General features: G+C 29.2%; 5 protein-coding genes across 15 annotated transcripts in view; 2 read left to right on the plus strand and 3 right to left on the minus strand.

The window, feature by feature from the left end:
• The first annotated feature begins 453 nt into the window (after nt 1-453).
• On the plus strand, nt 454-5,349 carry LOC127068059 (serine/threonine-protein phosphatase 2A catalytic subunit alpha isoform). 3 transcript variants are annotated; one of them, XM_051003703.1, is made up of 7 exons: nt 454-722; nt 1,546-1,755; nt 1,827-2,090; nt 2,174-2,346; nt 2,450-2,557; nt 2,630-2,733; nt 5,167-5,349. In XM_051003703.1, exons 1-6 carry the CDS (start codon nt 621-623, stop codon nt 2,700-2,702), a joined length of 930 nt encoding a protein of 309 aa, XP_050859660.1. In that variant the 5' UTR covers nt 454-620; the 3' UTR covers nt 2,703-2,733; nt 5,167-5,349. The 3 variants fall into 3 exon arrangements, with proteins under 3 accessions (XP_050859660.1, XP_050859661.1, XP_050859659.1); XM_051003704.1 differs by lacking the exon at nt 5,167-5,349 and adding an exon at nt 3,744-4,930; XM_051003702.1 differs by lacking the exon at nt 5,167-5,349 and having other exon boundaries at nt 2,630-4,930.
• LOC127068033 (D-glucuronyl C5-epimerase B) lies at nt 5,350-9,498 on the minus strand. 2 transcript variants are annotated; one of them, XM_051003618.1, is made up of 7 exons: nt 9,352-9,498; nt 9,147-9,282; nt 8,903-9,050; nt 8,670-8,798; nt 7,887-8,600; nt 7,624-7,811; nt 5,350-7,521 (listed from the first exon to the last, which is right to left on the minus strand). In XM_051003618.1, exons 3-7 carry the CDS (start codon nt 9,041-9,043, stop codon nt 6,990-6,992), a joined length of 1,704 nt encoding a protein of 567 aa, XP_050859575.1. In that variant the 5' UTR covers nt 9,044-9,050; nt 9,147-9,282; nt 9,352-9,498; the 3' UTR covers nt 5,350-6,989. The 2 variants fall into 2 exon arrangements, with proteins under 2 accessions (XP_050859575.1, XP_050859574.1); XM_051003617.1 differs by lacking the exon at nt 9,352-9,498 and having other exon boundaries at nt 9,129-9,278.
• LOC127068051 (septin-1) lies at nt 9,491-12,445 on the plus strand. Its single transcript, XM_051003691.1, has 6 exons — nt 9,491-9,639; nt 9,903-10,095; nt 10,222-10,480; nt 10,576-10,941; nt 11,025-11,129; nt 11,210-12,445. Exons 1-6 carry the CDS (start codon nt 9,610-9,612, stop codon nt 11,340-11,342), a joined length of 1,086 nt encoding a protein of 361 aa, XP_050859648.1. The 5' UTR covers nt 9,491-9,609; the 3' UTR covers nt 11,343-12,445.
• Nucleotides 12,446-12,591: 146 nt separating this feature from the next.
• LOC127068066 (mitochondrial import inner membrane translocase subunit Tim22) lies at nt 12,592-14,551 on the minus strand. Its single transcript, XM_051003714.1, has 5 exons — nt 13,832-14,551; nt 13,322-13,668; nt 13,060-13,244; nt 12,921-12,993; nt 12,592-12,851 (listed from the first exon to the last, which is right to left on the minus strand). Exons 2-5 carry the CDS (start codon nt 13,566-13,568, stop codon nt 12,769-12,771), a joined length of 588 nt encoding a protein of 195 aa, XP_050859671.1. The 5' UTR covers nt 13,569-13,668; nt 13,832-14,551; the 3' UTR covers nt 12,592-12,768.
• Nucleotides 14,552-14,692: 141 nt separating this feature from the next.
• Nucleotides 14,693-17,171, minus strand: part of LOC127068041 (serine protease inhibitor 88Ea-like) — a 31,901-nt gene continuing 29,422 nt past the window's right edge. For 6 of the 8 annotated variants that reach the window (XM_051003646.1, XM_051003644.1, XM_051003642.1 and 3 more), the window contains exons 2-4: nt 16,565-16,933; nt 16,123-16,498; nt 14,693-16,008 (exon numbers count right to left, since the gene is read on the minus strand). In XM_051003646.1, coding sequence (XP_050859603.1) covers nt 15,410-16,008; nt 16,123-16,498; nt 16,565-16,930 — 1,341 coding nt within the window. In that variant the 5' untranslated portion in view covers nt 16,931-16,933 and the 3' untranslated portion in view covers nt 14,693-15,409. The remainder of the gene's footprint in view (nt 16,009-16,122; nt 16,499-16,564; nt 16,934-17,171) is intronic. The other 2 variants (XM_051003643.1, XM_051003649.1) reach the window with 2 other exon arrangements.

Raw genomic sequence — 17,171 nt, forward strand, 5'->3', positions numbered from 1 at the left:
TTATATCAATAAACAACATTATAATTTAAAATAATAATTAATATCAATGTATATCAAATTCCATAAATATTCTTTTAAATGAGGAAGTCAAATAAACTTATAATGACAACATTCAATATTTAAAATTTAACGCAAGAATCAACAAATGTTTGAATATGTGATAACGATAAGAATTGCAGATGTTGACAGATTAATTATTAATATATTATATTGTTTTAAATGTATAGATTATTTTTCGTTTCGAAAATCTGCAGATAATATTTTTACTGTTATTAATCTGATTTAGTAATGCTTGTACCTATGTAGCGAAAGTTAAATCAAAGGTAAACCTCAAATGCTATTGGTAAGAATTATTTATCAAGCAACGTTGATTGGTCCATTTACTTTTGGAAAGAAGACAGAGAAGATAGAGTTAGCAGGGGCACACATGAATCGTATATGACGTCACCATCAGCATTCGTGCTCGGCCATTTTGTGAGTGTGTGCTCGATTGGAATATTTGTATTGAGAAGCTTTTGCAGTCAAACCGAATGATTTAGTTTACAGATAAGCTTATTTAGCGTTATATTATATGTGCTAAAAGTGTATTATATTTTTCGGATATTGTGTAGATCTATAAAATGGAGGAAAAGGCGTCACTGAAGGAACTTGATCAGTGGATAGAACAGTTAAATGACTGCAAACAACTGACAGAAAGCCAAGTGAAAACTCTATGCGACAAGGTACTTAGTACCATTTATGCCGTTCGTAAAAAAGCCGGTTCATTTTTCCTGTATTTTTATAATTATATATTTCTCCTTTATATTTTATATATAAAAATCATTAAATGTTTCAAAATCGGAAGCGATAAGTAAGAGAGTTACTGCAATTGCCTTACCATGGTATATGATAAGGATGTGTCATACGTGTATTCGAGATTAATTGCGTTTTTTTATATTTTGCATGAGAGTAGTACTACTTGATATTTTGACGTGTTAACAAAATAGATTTTTATCTTCCACAACTTGTATTCTTTGACATATTTAATAGTTATGATTAGGATCTTTTGCTATCGGTTAAAGTTTATAGTAGCTTCAAATTTTTTTCTTATTAAAATTAAAATTTTATTGCTCTTTGCGACGAATAACAATATCATTGCAATAATTATATTCATTTTTAAATAAAATTTGTTAAATTCTGACAAAAAAAGACAAAAATTATATGGATATATTATTAAATTATAAGATTTTACAAATAGTTTTCCACATTTCAGAAGTAATGGCAATAATGCATAATAAAATTGATTTGTTGTTTTAAATAATATAAGTTTCAATATTATAAAATATAAAAAAATATACAAACATTTAAATATAAATATATATATATGTATGTATATATATATATATATATATATATGTATATATAAAATAATTAAAAAATTTGAATTATATATTTTAATTGAAGTTGAAATGTAATTGAACTATATTGATTAAAATGTATTATTTATGAATCATTATTATCTAAACACATTATATATATTGAAATCAAATTTCTTTATATATTTAGGCAAAAGAGATTTTGGCTAAAGAATCAAATGTACAAGAAGTAAAATGTCCAGTAACTGTATGTGGCGATGTACATGGTCAATTCCATGACTTAATGGAATTATTTAGAATAGGAGGTAAATCTCCAGACACAAATTACCTATTTATGGGTGATTATGTTGATCGTGGCTACTACTCTGTTGAAACAGTTACTTTGCTTGTTGCATTAAAGGTATAGGAGTCAAAATTTTATCTGATAATTATCTTATCAAATTTATTCAAAATATAATATTATTTCTATAGGTGAGATATCGAGAAAGAATAACGATTCTGCGTGGTAATCATGAGTCGAGACAAATCACACAAGTATATGGATTCTACGATGAATGCTTACGTAAATATGGAAATGCCAATGTATGGAAGTTCTTTACGGATTTATTTGATTACTTACCACTGACTGCATTGGTTGATGGTCAAATATTTTGTTTACATGGTGGGCTATCACCTTCAATTGATACCTTAGATCACATAAGAGCTTTAGATCGTCTTCAAGAGGTTCCACATGAAGTATGTACAACATTGTTCAGTTAATAGTTCAGTTGTGATACGATAAGTTATATATAAATAACTCTTGATTGTGTCATTTATAGGGTCCAATGTGTGATTTGCTATGGTCAGATCCTGACGACAGAGGAGGATGGGGTATTTCTCCTCGAGGAGCAGGATATACATTTGGTCAAGATATATCAGAAACATTTAATCATTCAAATGGTCTCACATTGGTATCAAGAGCTCATCAATTGGTTATGGAAGGATATAATTGGTATATATACTTATCAATATATTTGATTTAATTTTTAATATTATTTGTATAAATTGGTAATTGATCAAATATTTTTTCTTTAATTACGCATTTGAAATTTCAGGTGTCATGACCGTAATGTTGTAACTATATTCTCTGCTCCTAATTATTGCTATCGTTGTGGCAATCAAGCTGCAATTATGGAACTAGATGATGCTTTGAAGTATTCATTGTAAATATCACATTTTAATATAACGTTCAATGGTAGACTTTAATATGTTACTAACATATCATTGTATTTTAGCCTTCAATTCGACCCAGCACCAAGACGTGGAGAACCACATGTCACTAGGCGGACACCAGACTACTTCCTATAAAAAGTTCAGTTTTAAGGAAGTAGTTGCCAAGGTAGGGGAATGATATCTGGCTTTATAGAGATACCACAGAACATAATTTATGATACAACATCAGTATCAGTATATGACCTGTTCTTTCTTTGTGGTGTCTCTTCAAGAGATAAAATACATGCTTGTTCAATGCGAGCAAGTTCCATGCCACATATAGACACAACATTCATTGTACACATAAGGAATACAATAATGTATACACATACCAAGTAAATTCACCTGCAACATTGAGTTTTTTCAACCATCATTATACTGCTTGTATTTTTATTATCGAGAAATATAAAGTAAACTGAACCATAATAGGTAGTGCAAACAAAATACATATGTTTGATATTGCTTTGGAACCTTTGATGAATATTAATTTACTAAAACTTGTATGAGCAATATGTTCATTGAGCATACTAAATCTAGATAATAATATCATTTAAGGTTTCAAAGAATAAAGTCAAATGGTCATAGTTTTTAATTAAGAGAATATTACATGATTGATTGTATGAATGGAGCATAAATTGTTCTACTGGAAAAAAAATAATAAAATAGGATTGATGCAACAGTGATTTGATATATTAGCATTGTGCCATGTAGTTTTTCATAACGTCGTTTCTATTATCTTATTTAATTTATTTCTATTATTTTATTTAAACAGTTTTGCCTAATAGCCAACAAATATAAACGTATACTCTTATTATAAAGCCATATTGTATTCTCTAATCTAATTATTTTTTTCTAAACATAAAACATATTTTAAATATATCTAAATTTTTTCTTTTATAAGAGATTTTGATTTTATTATACTTGGAATTTTATTAACTTTAAAGTTTTTTACAGTTTTAATTTGCACGAATATAATAGAAATGTTTCTAATGATTCAGTAAAATTTGGTACTCTTGCATCAATCCTATCGTATTTCTAAATGAAACACGCACTTTATACTGGATAAACTCATACATTCAAAAAGTTAGATTGAAAGTTAATTGCTTGTGAAAAAACTGACGATCTTTTTACTAATAGGTATAACATGATGCTTCTGGTAAATAAACATGTGTAATGCAAGCCAAGCCAACCTAATGTGTTGTGTCGAATTATTCATATTCGTCAAAGGCATTGTATACACGAACCTGTAAAACACATACAGATGTATTCATAGGAGTAAGCATGCAATTTGAATATATGAATAATAAAACCATATAGTAGCGGTGATGAGGTGAACATGAAGTGTAGATGCACATTATAGTAATTTACTAAGACTGTAAATCTAAAATGTAGCACAGAAAATATAATACTGTGGATGCCGCGACCCTTTCTGCATAATGCAGGCTGAGCATTTTCCTTATTTTATATTATACAATGCACTTACTTTTTTGATTATAGTAACAAAAATAAATTTTCCTATAGAACAGAAATTTGTAATACTATAATACATCAAATGACTTTATTAGAATTTCTTATAATAAATAAAAAAAATAGATACTAGAAATTGTATAGATAATTTTGTATTTGTTCTATTTATTGTCTATTCAGTTTTTTTCTATTCAGTATTTGCAGGTAATATTGTTATAAATAATATGGGATAGAATTGAAAAGATTTGTTTTGTTACGCAAGTATACTCCATTTACAACATTTCAAAGGATACATATATAGACATAAACACACAATAACTTAGTTTTTTCTGGTCTGACTCTGGCACGAAATATACATTGCCAGTTTTTACATATACGGAATTTTCTTATTGTCTTAAAGCAATGTAAATGTTAAACTTGTGCTTCGAGCATATGTGCTGATAAATTGACAAGTGCACACGTACAAATATAAAAATAACAGCTTTATATATATACTGTAGAAGAACACACAAAAGGTAGCAATTAATTAACTTCTGCTTAAAGTAATTATCTATTAGAGTTAAATATTTTATACAATAAAAATAAACTTCTATAGCTATTTATATCTTTTTTTTATGTTACACAATAAATATTTCAAATGCCTATCAATTGTGCGTGTACACATTGTAATTACTAATATCAGCCTGCATAATTTTTTTGTATTTTACATATTTTAAAACTGATTTTAAAAATCTAGGAGGGTTTGCAAAATCTGCATGTAAGCAGATAATGTGGAACAAAGAGAAAGCCATAAACATATGATAATTGTCATCTCATTATGAAAAACTAGAGAAATAAAAATGTTATCATATTTACAAGTTGCTTTACTGTCTTAATGTGTTCTTCATTTTTATAGATTTTAAATGCTTGTAATTTATTGATATTCAAATTACTATCTTTCCATTTCAGGTATATCATGGACAACCTCGTCATATTTTTTAATTGATCTCTTTTTTGTCTCCTCCTCCCTCCCTCCTATCAAATATAGTTATTAATGTAAGCTAATGTTCATATTTTAATTTGTTCTTTTAATCTTTTTTTTTTTTTGTTACAGCAAGTGTTCATAAGCTTAACATGTAAAAAGTAATAGTAGAAATTACTAAAAAAGGTATTTATATAAAAACAGAAGTTTATAATAATGCACGTAGCAAAGTTACAAAAGTTAAAGGAAGTACCACTCGTACAGTCTTATTTTCATTTATGGTATAAGTGCTTCATAATAAAGTCATATCCTGCATATGTGTAGTTTTTAAATTTTATTATCTTTCATAATTTAACATGGGATTTGTTTGATTAAAATGATTATATAAGATATTTTTAAAGCATGCCTTACAAACATGTCCATGTTACACAGCCTATATAAAATACATAATACAAAAGATGTATAATATATATTGCATCCAATAATTAATTAATAATATGATTGATGATAACAGTCTTAGATTATACTACAGAAAGTTTATATTTACATTATGATAATAAGAAAATGTATATTGATGTGTTTTATTTAATCTTAATAAATATAACCAATTTGTATGAAATTTAACAATACTTAATTTAGTTATTACGAATAACTCTTGTGCGATATCTATCATCTAACTTATTTATATGATATTAAGATTCTATTTCAAAGAACATTCAATTATTTTTATATTTCAATGAAGGGATCCAGTATATTTAGCATTATACTTACATGAAAATAGTAATTAAGAATTTTCGCAAATTATTTCCTGAGTTACTACAATCGCTTTGAGTGTAAAAAAATATACAATCACTAAATGCTACTATCACCAATGTTATTTTCTACCCTGTTTTTCTAAACATTGCATTGATATTTTTCATCTGTCTATCTACATATTTCTATTTTTGCAATAAGATATTAAATATGATAGCAAACCATTTTTTCCTTATAATTAAATATAAGCTATAAATATACAAATTAATTGAAATCGAATTGCACATTATCAACATGTGGAATGTTAAATAATAATTCTAATAGAAAAAAAAATTTGCATGGAATAATAAGTATTAAATTAAATTAAACAATAATTACATTTCTTTTCTATGAGGCACATTTAAGTAATGAAGGCAAACATGCAAATAAGTTATATTGTTAAACATAAATGAATTATTAAGATATCCATAATACTTTTACTTTGCGTATAGTCCAATTATGTCATTTTGATAAATGAAAAGAGATAAAAATATTTTTAAAAAAGTGTCCTATCTTACTAAAATCTTCAATTCTTCTGCTTGTTGGTGACCTATTTTATGTGTGTTAAAATATATATTTTTAATATATGTATATATATATATATCTCGGTATAAATTTATATATTATATGACAGCTCCTCAAGGCTCTTATAGATATTTGCTATTAATGATATTAAATATTAAAGATTACAAGTATTTTTTCATGCAGAAATTAACTGATTGCATTTTAATTAAAATTCACTACTTAAGTACATGTATTATACTTGCACAGAAATTAATTTACACAACCAGTTTACTTGATAGCATTTATCATTACCTCTATTGAAAATTAATTATTGTTTTATTTTCCTTTAATAATCTATATTTTTTTCTATAATATAAATGAATTATATATAAATATCTTTAAAAAACTGATTCATAAATGAATGATGTATATTATCAAGCATATGTGACCTACTCATAATTTTTATAAAAACATTTATATGTACATACAAAAACAACTGAACAGCATGTACCTGATAATTTTTCGTTTTATAGCCACGGTTATTTAAATAAAATCGCTAAGAATGTGAAGTTTAAACAAATAAAGAAATTATATCAAAAATTAATAAAGATATTAGGACACAATGTAGTCGTTTTAAGTACAAATATATGTAAATATAATTAATTATGTGCAGCTTTTTTACCATTCATATACCCGATCCATCTCTCTGCAGTTGCAGTAAAAAGTGGATCGTTGTCAATGGTATTAAGAAGAAGAAGTTGGTTCACATGTGTAGAATGATAATCCCATCTGGCTAAATTTGGAGCTATTTTTAATGTAAAATGACGTAAGTCATATGTTGTACCCGACCCGGTATCGTACAAAGTCAACATATTTTTAAGTGAGATCATTCCTTGATTAAATAATCTTGATGCCTCATATGCATCTTTACTTGTTGCTATACTTTTTAAATCATAGAGTCCAATGAGAGAGTATATGAACCCATTAAGAATGAACGAAGGTGGTGTTGTAGGATATTCTTCGTACCAAATGTATTTACCTAAAAACAGAGCTGCTACACCTCCTTTACTAGATGATAATTTAAATGGCCTTAAACCTCTAACTGCAGCTTGTAAATATTTTTCTTCTCGAGAATGATAATATGCCCGTGCCAATACCGAAATAGCATGTCCTTGACCCATGCTAGAATACCTAAAATAATATTTTACATTAACATAATAATTAATATATTAACTTTACACAATCGAGAATTCGTTGTATTAAGATTAGTAGGAATAAAATGCAATAATATACCATCCAGGTTCCAATGTAGCCATACCAGTAGAAACTTTTCTTCTAACTGGATTTGGCCATCCACCGGATGTAATATTTTGATTAGCAACGAACCATTTGGCAGCATCATAAAATTGTTCCATATGTTCGCTTGTTGACAATGTAATATTATCAATCATTCCAGAACCATAAAGCATTATTTTAACGATCTATTATAAAAATATAAATTGAATTATTTATTAAATTTTTTAATCAACTTGCTTATTGAAATGATATGTAGTTACCTTTAATTTAGATCTTGAAAGTTTCTTTTTACTTTTATCATTCAAATATAATCCTTTTTGTAAATCAATGACTAAATCTCTAGTAAAACGTCTCCACTGATGATTAATTTGCCCAATTCCATAATATATATGATTTTTATAGGTATATAACATTACATTATTTGCAGTGTAATGCAAGTAATATGTATCTTTTTTTTCTCTAGATTGTAATGCAACTGTTATGCTACCATTATCCTTAATGTTTAGATCCCATTTTAATACCAAATCTAATACATGATCCAGTTTTAAACTTATTCCAGAAGTACTAGTCTCAGGTGTTGCAAATTTCATAACATAGCTATTAACTTGTTTGTCATATATTCGAGAAATAACACATCCTTGAGGAACAGACCATTCTTGTTTTACTTTATCAGAATCTTCTATTAATTTCCTATAAGGTTCAGGTTCTGTTAAATTTTTGCTGTAATGCGACAGTCCAAATTGGGCAATTTGAGTCGGATAATAATATCCTTGACTTTCCCATTGCGTGGATATTGGTACACCGTCGCTGCCGCTAACACACTTTACTCTCTCTCTAACTTCGACATTATAATTTTCAAATGTCATGAATACTCCTCGAGGATCATATTTACCCTTGGGGGTTACAATTTTTGAGTAACTATGTAACCACTCAAATCTTTCTAATCCATCGTACGTTGCCAATTTACCATAAATCTGTTCATATTATGTCACATAAATTTTTAACAGGCTAAACTATACATACATTACCCGAGTAATACTTACTTCAAAGTATTTATGAATGAATGAAAATGGTATGTATACTTCATCTCCTTCTTTACGACACCCAATTGAATAATCACCATTTATAGAGCAATCTATTTCTTGATATCCAGGTTCATTATTCACTTTTTCCTTAAAAATAATTTAATTCATAAATATTATAGGTACAATCATGGTTTTAAATTTTTAATAATGAATATATCGTTGATTGTAGTCGATTGAAAAGATTTACTAACCTTATGTTGAAATTGATATTTCCAATCTGGTGGCCTTAGGAAAAAAGGATAACCACAATTGTTCCATGATGTTAATAGAGAACTTGCTACAGCAACAATCAATGTTAATAAAATAGTTTTGTAATTCATTCGCATCATCATATGCAAACTGTCAAAAAGTAAACTATGTATTATGAATAGATCAAACAAACACGAGTAAAATAGGCTAAATCGTACATCTACATACAATTAATTATGTTCGAACCTTTCATTGTAATATTTTTTGTATTTCGTTTTGATCTTATATTTGGATAATATTACTAAAATAAGTAAAATTCTTCACATTATTATGTTTTAAAAGCAGTTTGATTCACTTCGGACGTTGCACGTACGTTCGTCGTCTAATCGTAAAAAGTTCATTAATATTTCCAATGTCAAATCCAATTGAAAATAGATCGTTGAATACATACATTAAGGAAATATAACTTATTAATATTATACATTTTGCATCACATTTAAATAGTTATACAAATTTCTCCGATTATAAAAATGTTCGGTTAAAACGCCTCGTCGTCCGTTGGTAGTACTGCTAGTAGACATTTCGATCTTGTTCCGTCTTGTTCTGTCATTAATTCATAAGTAGCTAATCCGAATATTGTTTATAAGGCGTTTGCCTGGAAGCAGTTTAATTCTTTTCAAATAAAAAATCCACTCGATTATACGGAAGAATGTCTAGCGAAAGAGAGAATGTTAAAACTGTAAGTATAATATTTATGAGGATGTATATGCAGCCTGTACTGAACATACATTTTAATATATAAAATTTTATAGTAATCTATAGAACAATAAAATGTGTTATTTTTTTTAAATATCACGTTTATTAATGATGTACTATTCATGAAACTTTAAAAAGACTTATACGTTTTTCGGGAGTAGTAAAATTTTTATGTAATTCCGTACGATTTCCTTCTTGATTATTTTCACTTTACAATTTATTCTAATTGAAATATGTTTTAAACAGTTTACTAGTCCTGAAGCCCCAGGCTATGTAGGTTTTGCAAATTTACCTAATCAAGTGCATAGAAAGTCGGTGAAGAAAGGTTTTGAGTTTACACTTATGGTTGTTGGAGAGTCTGGCCTTGGAAAATCTACATTAGTTAATAGTTTATTTTTAACCGATTTATATCCAGAAAGAATAATTCCTGATGCTGTTGGTAAGCATTGTTAATCTCTTAATACGAAATTATTATTTTTTTCTATTAATACTTTTAATATATTTTTATATCGTAACGTAGAATTTTAAAGAGTTATTAATAAATAATTAATTTCTGCTTACACAGAGAAAACTAATCAAACTGTAAAACTTGATGCTTCCACGGTAGAAATTGAAGAAAGAGGTGTTAAACTAAGACTTACGGTCGTTGATACACCCGGTTATGGAGATGCTATTGATAATACAGATAGTTTCAGAGCAATCATTCAATATATAGATGATCAATTTGAAAGATTTTTGCGGGATGAAAGTGGATTAAATAGAAGAAATATAGTTGATAATAGAATACATTGTTGTTTTTACTTCATTTCTCCATTTGGTCATGGGTAAGGATTTAATTTATATGTTTAAGTATTATTGAATGGATTTTTTTTATCTCAATTGTATATAAACAAATATAATTTATTTGTTTTGTTGATAGATTAAAACCTTTGGATATAGAATTTATGAAACAATTACATAATAAAGTTAACATTGTGCCAGTAATTGCAAAAGCAGATGTACTTACTAAAAGAGAAGTACTTCGTTTAAAGAAACGTGTAATGGAAGAAATCGAAGGTAGTGGCATTAAGATCTACCCCCTTCCAGATTGTGATAGCGATGAAGATGAAGATTATAAAGAACAAGTAAGACAATTGAAAGAAGCTGTTCCATTTGCAGTATGTGGCGCAAATACCTTACTTGAAGTTAAAGGAAAAAGAGTAAGGGGGCGACTTTATCCTTGGGGTGTTGTTGAAGTAGAAAATCCAGATCATTGTGATTTTATTAAATTAAGAACGATGCTGATGTAAGTTAAAAGTTCTAATAAAAAAGCTGTATCATTATATTTCAGCAGCCATGAATCAGAAACGATTGTATCTACTGTTTTAGAACACACATGCAAGATTTACAAGAAGTAACACAGGAGGTACATTATGAAAATTACCGTAGTGAAAGATTAGCTAAAGGAGCGCCGGTTCCACCACGACGACAAACGTAAGAACATTTCTAAATATTTCAACTGTAATCAAATAACAATAATAATACTAATAGTACATTTTTTTTTTTATAAATAGAATTGTGGAATCTGAAAAAGCTACTTCCGTAACAGAGAAAGATCGTATTTTACAAGAAAAGGAAGCAGAATTACGTCGTATGCAAGAATTATTGGCTGTAATGCAAGCACAAATGCAACAACAGCAACCCTAATCAAATAAATGTTGGACAAAATGAAGGAAGAGCTTCGGCTCTATAGGTGCCAAAAAAGTTTATAAAATATATGTGACATACAAAAACTTAGCTTTAAGAGACAGTTTAATTTTTACAAGCTTCTATTTAGCTGATATGTGCATTATATAAGAAAATTCTTTAATGCATAGTTCTTTTTTTTTTTTTTTAACTACTGCTTGCATACAAGTGTATTTATATATAATATTCAGTAGTTTAATATTTTTTTGAATTAACAAGATTTAATATGTAAGATACATAGGACAATTATTGATACATAGTGCAAAGTAATTATATCTTTGATACCAATGCCACTGCAAGTAAAAGTAAATGAGAAGGAAGCGACAGTTGTCATAAGTGCCTTGTAATTCTTTGTTTTGTTTCAAAAAGGTCTGATTTAAAATATTCATGAAATAATATCTGAATTTATAAGAAATACCAGAAATAGATCTCCTGATAAAAATGTACGAATAATGTACACAACGACTACATAGATTTTGTGTCAATTTATCATTTAAAGAATTACTATAAAATAACTAAGAGGAGACAGATATCTAAGTATTCCATATTATAGAACTAAAACCAAAAAATTCCAAACCAATATACTTCTTTAGGTACAGAGAAGAGAATCTCATGTTTAATTTAAAAAATAGAATTCATGTCAATGTTATATATAATATACATTATACTAACATATAATTTTAAGACTTTAAATATGATATAAACATTTTTAATGAGAGATCATTGTATATGAATAAGATTATACTCATTTATACAATGAGGAATATGTCTTCGAATATGCAAATACTTTTTGTATTTGTATACATATATATACTTTCCTGACATATCTAATTCAAATAGAACATGTGATATCATCCAGGATGTTTTAAAGAAAAATTAAAAATATAAGACTGCATCTTCTTTTAACGACAAAAAATATTGTAACTTATACGAAACATTGCTTTTTAATGTGATAAATCATAAAAGATAGATGATGAAATTTTGCACATATTTATCTTCCAAAGGTATTATGTGAAAAGTATTAAGAACTGTTCCAAAACTGCATTTAATTTACTTTGTTCTTATTTATCAGAATATTAAGATATAGCTTAGTATTTTTGTAATACGATTTAATAGTATTTTGAGGTATATAAAATAAATAAAAAAAAAAATTGTTCAATCAATAAGCGGGAGTACTGACAAGTTTTAGGTAATTTAAGACGAACAGATATCAATTTTTCACATATTTTATACCTTGACCATTGTACTTATTTCTAAGCATTTATATCTATTTATACAATATAAACATGTTTCATGCTTTTGTATGTATTATAAATATGCGCAATATACGCAGGCTTTTATATCTTTTCTATAGAAATACACGAGTTGTAATTCTATTAAACATTGTTTATGACCTGTGCATGTAATAATCTATTGCTGTTGAAAATGCTGCAAAGCCTGCAGCACCTATCAGTCCTGCTTTTATGCCAGCTGGAAACAGATAAAAGTTAAACACATCTATCATCATATTTGAAATGTTAAAAAAAAAATAGTCAATACCTCTTAAGCCTATTAGGCCACCTGTTACACCACCTGCATAAGTACCATTTCTCCAATCGGTTTTACCTCTATACTAAAATTAAAATGAAGCTTCAATAAATTTTTTTCAAATAAATAAAATTGATTAAAAAAAACTTACAGATTCTATAGTACATTCAACGGCTGAAAATACACAACCGACAGCAGCAAAATTCTTAGCATAACTGAGCGTCGTCATTTTCATTTCTCTAAATATTTCGCGTGCAGTTTGTTGTTTTTCTACACTTGTGATATTTGGATTTACACTTGATGAAAATAAACCTATTGCAGCTCCCAATCCATATCCTACAAACATTATCTTATTATATATGGTCAAGATTTAAGTATAAGGAAAAAAAAAAATTAAGAAATATGATAAATACCAAGTACACAGCTCATAATACTCTTAAAGGCACAACTTTCCATCGCTCTTTCCACCATTTTTTCTTCATTAGTCTTAATTTGTACAGGTCCTATCATTCTGGGTATAATAATATTTTCTCTAAATCTTTGTTGATTTCCTATTAAATATACAGCTATCTTATCCCAGTCTGTATCATTTATAAAAACTCTTTTATCTTCCTGAATTGGAAGATTATTTGAAGTTTTAGATTGATCCGTCGAAAACATATTTGTAATATATTAAGACTCCAAAATTCGTTAATAATTCATTTCACATTAAATTTACATATGTGACAGTATATATAAAAAACCATTTTAGAAAATATAACTGAAAATTAATCATAAAAATATTATTATTATGTGTATGCAAAGTTGAAAACTTACATTACAAACTAATGTCTTAACCTTCTTACGCTTATCTACAAATATTGCATTTTACTTGGAAACATAGTTAAAACTAATAATTACATTAATTACATAATATTACTAACCAATAAAAATATGCTAATATATATTGTATCATCAAATATATTGCATATATATCGTAAGATCAAAATTATGGTAGAATGCTACTAAGCTACAGAACTTTATCATTAATTTTATCAATAAGAACTTCACAAATAATTTTTTGTAAATGCAATTTGTACAATATAAATAAATATTTTCACTATTTATTACGTGTATATTTATATTCAAATTATATATTTCATATAAATTTGTTTTATTACGAGACTCGTACCGAATCACATACTACGGCAATTGCTATAAGCCGACTACAATAGTGTTAGTGTGATGTGCACATACCTACGAAATTTAATTGTGTCTGTGCGCTTGTTTATAATAAAATTTCTTCGCTAGATGGCAGCAAATAAAATTTTTTTCACTAGCAAGGAAGGAATTCGTTATCATTAAAACCCTAGCCTAACTCCCCTGATCGAATTCGTTACATGTTCAGACTAGTACCAACAGAAAAGTCAAAAAGCGCGCGTTACTCCCTCCTATTTAAAATCGTACTAACTTTTTGGGTAAAAGTTAAAGCAAAAAATTTTCCCTTTAAATACATTTCACAATGGAAGTAAATGAGTTATTTATTAAATTAGCACCTATGGAGAACATATTTTGAAGGAATTTAATGTAAGATTCGATAACAAAAAGTTATAACTTTTCATAGATTTAGATCAAATAGATTTCTGAAAAATATAAAATAGAAATATTACGTTAAAAACCTATCTTACCTTTTATTCATATAATTTCTTACATTTATAATCAAGCATTACGTGCTAAAGATTATTGAAGATATTGGGTATAAAAAAAATCTCATAATTAAAGGCAAAATAAGTATACAATACATATAAGAATTATAGATATTATAAACAAAATAAATATAGTTTCTCTCGTCGCAAAGAGATATACACAAGTTACATATATGTATTATTTGATCGTTCGGAACATTGTTAATAGAAATCAGTGGCATTGTTGCAGGCACACTTTCAAATTTAGTCAATTGCCCAACTAAGCATGATGTGCTAGCAATATTACATAACTGTAATCGGTATAAGTTATATAAAATAGAAATATATCCGATGAAAACACAGAATGCATCTCTTTCTACCTAGGTATAATTTTACAAAATAACTTTTTGTATATATTTTAGTCATGGGTTCTTCCTTCATGGTTAACCAATTGTCATCATTGTATCATAAAATACAAATTAAATATATAGCTATGTAATAAATTGAATCTGTAATTTGTTCGTTTTTGTGCTTACCTTTGGTTGAAAGCAAAACTTATAAACATTATGTAATTTTTAATATCACGTATCCACTCATTGATTCAAACAGGCACTCAAGTATTCGAGGCATTATCATTCATTCGTACATCCATTAATCCATTTACTCATTTATCGGCTTTCTTATTAATCCTTGCTAGGGATCGTGCTGAAAAGTAAACACGGCTGTTTTACGAGCACGGACGACTAATGCCATTCGCGCAATCACTCCAACTATCTAGTACAAAGAATGAGGAATCACGTACTTTGAAGAACGTTTATCTCCTCAGTAAGATCGTTATTAAGCAGGTACCGATGAAGCCGGTGCACCGGGTGTGCGATAAATACCGCAGAATAATATACTATGCGTTGGTTTGTCATAGATGAAATATATAAAGGGATGATTAGCATTAAAGACAGCCGGTTCGGACGGCCTACTCGAACGGAAACTAAAGAGCGCCGTAGCTGCTGCCGCTGTCGTGCCCTCTTCGGTGACCTCGATTTTAGCCCTATGAACAGCGTCTCCCAAATGAAGTGATTTTTCACCGTCGGCTAAGAAATCTCCTAAATCGGCCACACCGGGTATGACCAAGTCGCCAGCACCGAAAGAACGAAGAAGCGGTACCAGAGGTAACTCTCTTTCCAATTCGAATCGTGGTAAGGATACTTCGACCTGTCTCGATGGCATTCCATCGTCAAGAAGCATTCTTAATTCGGTAGCACCAGCCTCAGTGGAGATGCGTTGGAGAACGTTCCTGATACCGCCGTCTCCTTGGGTCCGATTCGCTCCATCGTTCAAAAATCTGGCCGCTGCGAAAGGTGGTAGCAGGACGAACATGGAGATTTCTTGACCTTTATATGGAAGTTCAAGGATGTGTGCACCCAACTCCTCCGAGACGACTATCGAACAAACGAAGAAGATTTCGGTTCAACTCTTTTTTATCGGTGTAGAATACACTTGTATATTATATGTAATATACAAATATAAATCTCGGCTATATAAATTTCGCTAACCGTGATTGAACGTCTTTTTTTGGCGCATGAACGTGATTACGGAATTTTGGGAGCCAGGTGTATAGAAGATATCTCTTTTCGAATTTGCTGGATCGAAACGACTTTGCCAGAGACCCTTGAAGTAAACGGCATTAGCCAAGACGAGATCCGTATCTTCCGTGATACTATCTTCTGGCAATAAGTCACGAATATGACCCTTCGTGGTATTACTGACCCAATCGTTTATAGTCTTTCGTACGGCCAATGGATTGCTCTTAAAATCGACCTTCACCAATTGATCATTGAACAAATCGAGCATGCAATCGCGCAACTTTCTCGCATTCGTTACCCAAAGCCGGTTGGCGGACTTGTACTCGTAATTGGCTGACCCATTATCCTGAAAAGTGGTAGAATAAAAATCATTATCACCGAGAGCGTTTCGATCTCGTTTCACGTGGCTCACCTTGAACCGAATCATTCCTACCTCTTTTTTTTGCTTAATAGATTTCTCGAAAGCGTAGTATCTCATCACGTCGATCTTTGATAAATCGTCTGGAATATGCAAAGCTTTTTTCAAGGACGCCTCCGTGTTGCCACGGGCCCCGAAATACGCTAAAGTCAAGGCGCTGTGAATGCTATCCGGGCTGAAGAATATGTTGTCGCTGGTTTGTATTTCAGCGGTCTTCTTTAAAGCATCTATAGCAAATTCGTAACGACCTTCGTCGAGCATCGTTTTCGAACGTGGATTCATCATAACGGGATTGTCTTCTCCCGTCAAACATTGCGCCATGATTCCACCGATCAACGTTAAAAAAAATAATAATGGCATGGTCTGAAAAAAGGAAAAAAAAAATACAGATTATTTGCAATAACAATCGATATCGTTTTTAGGATGGATCGGTGTTACGCATTTGTCCGATTGCCCATAAGAATTTCACAAATGTCAGTCAAGGATACAATCCCGAAAGGTTTGCACGCGCCATGTCGCGTGTTTTCCGAAGCGTTACGAAATCGTGTCCGTGCACGATGAGCAACCGTTTAATCTTTCCAAGGGAATAACAATGTATACA

The sequence above is a fragment of the Vespula vulgaris genome, chromosome 12 (genome assembly GCF_905475345.1).
Source record: "Vespula vulgaris chromosome 12, iyVesVulg1.1, whole genome shotgun sequence".
Lineage (NCBI taxonomy): Eukaryota > Metazoa > Arthropoda > Insecta > Hymenoptera > Vespidae > Vespula > Vespula vulgaris.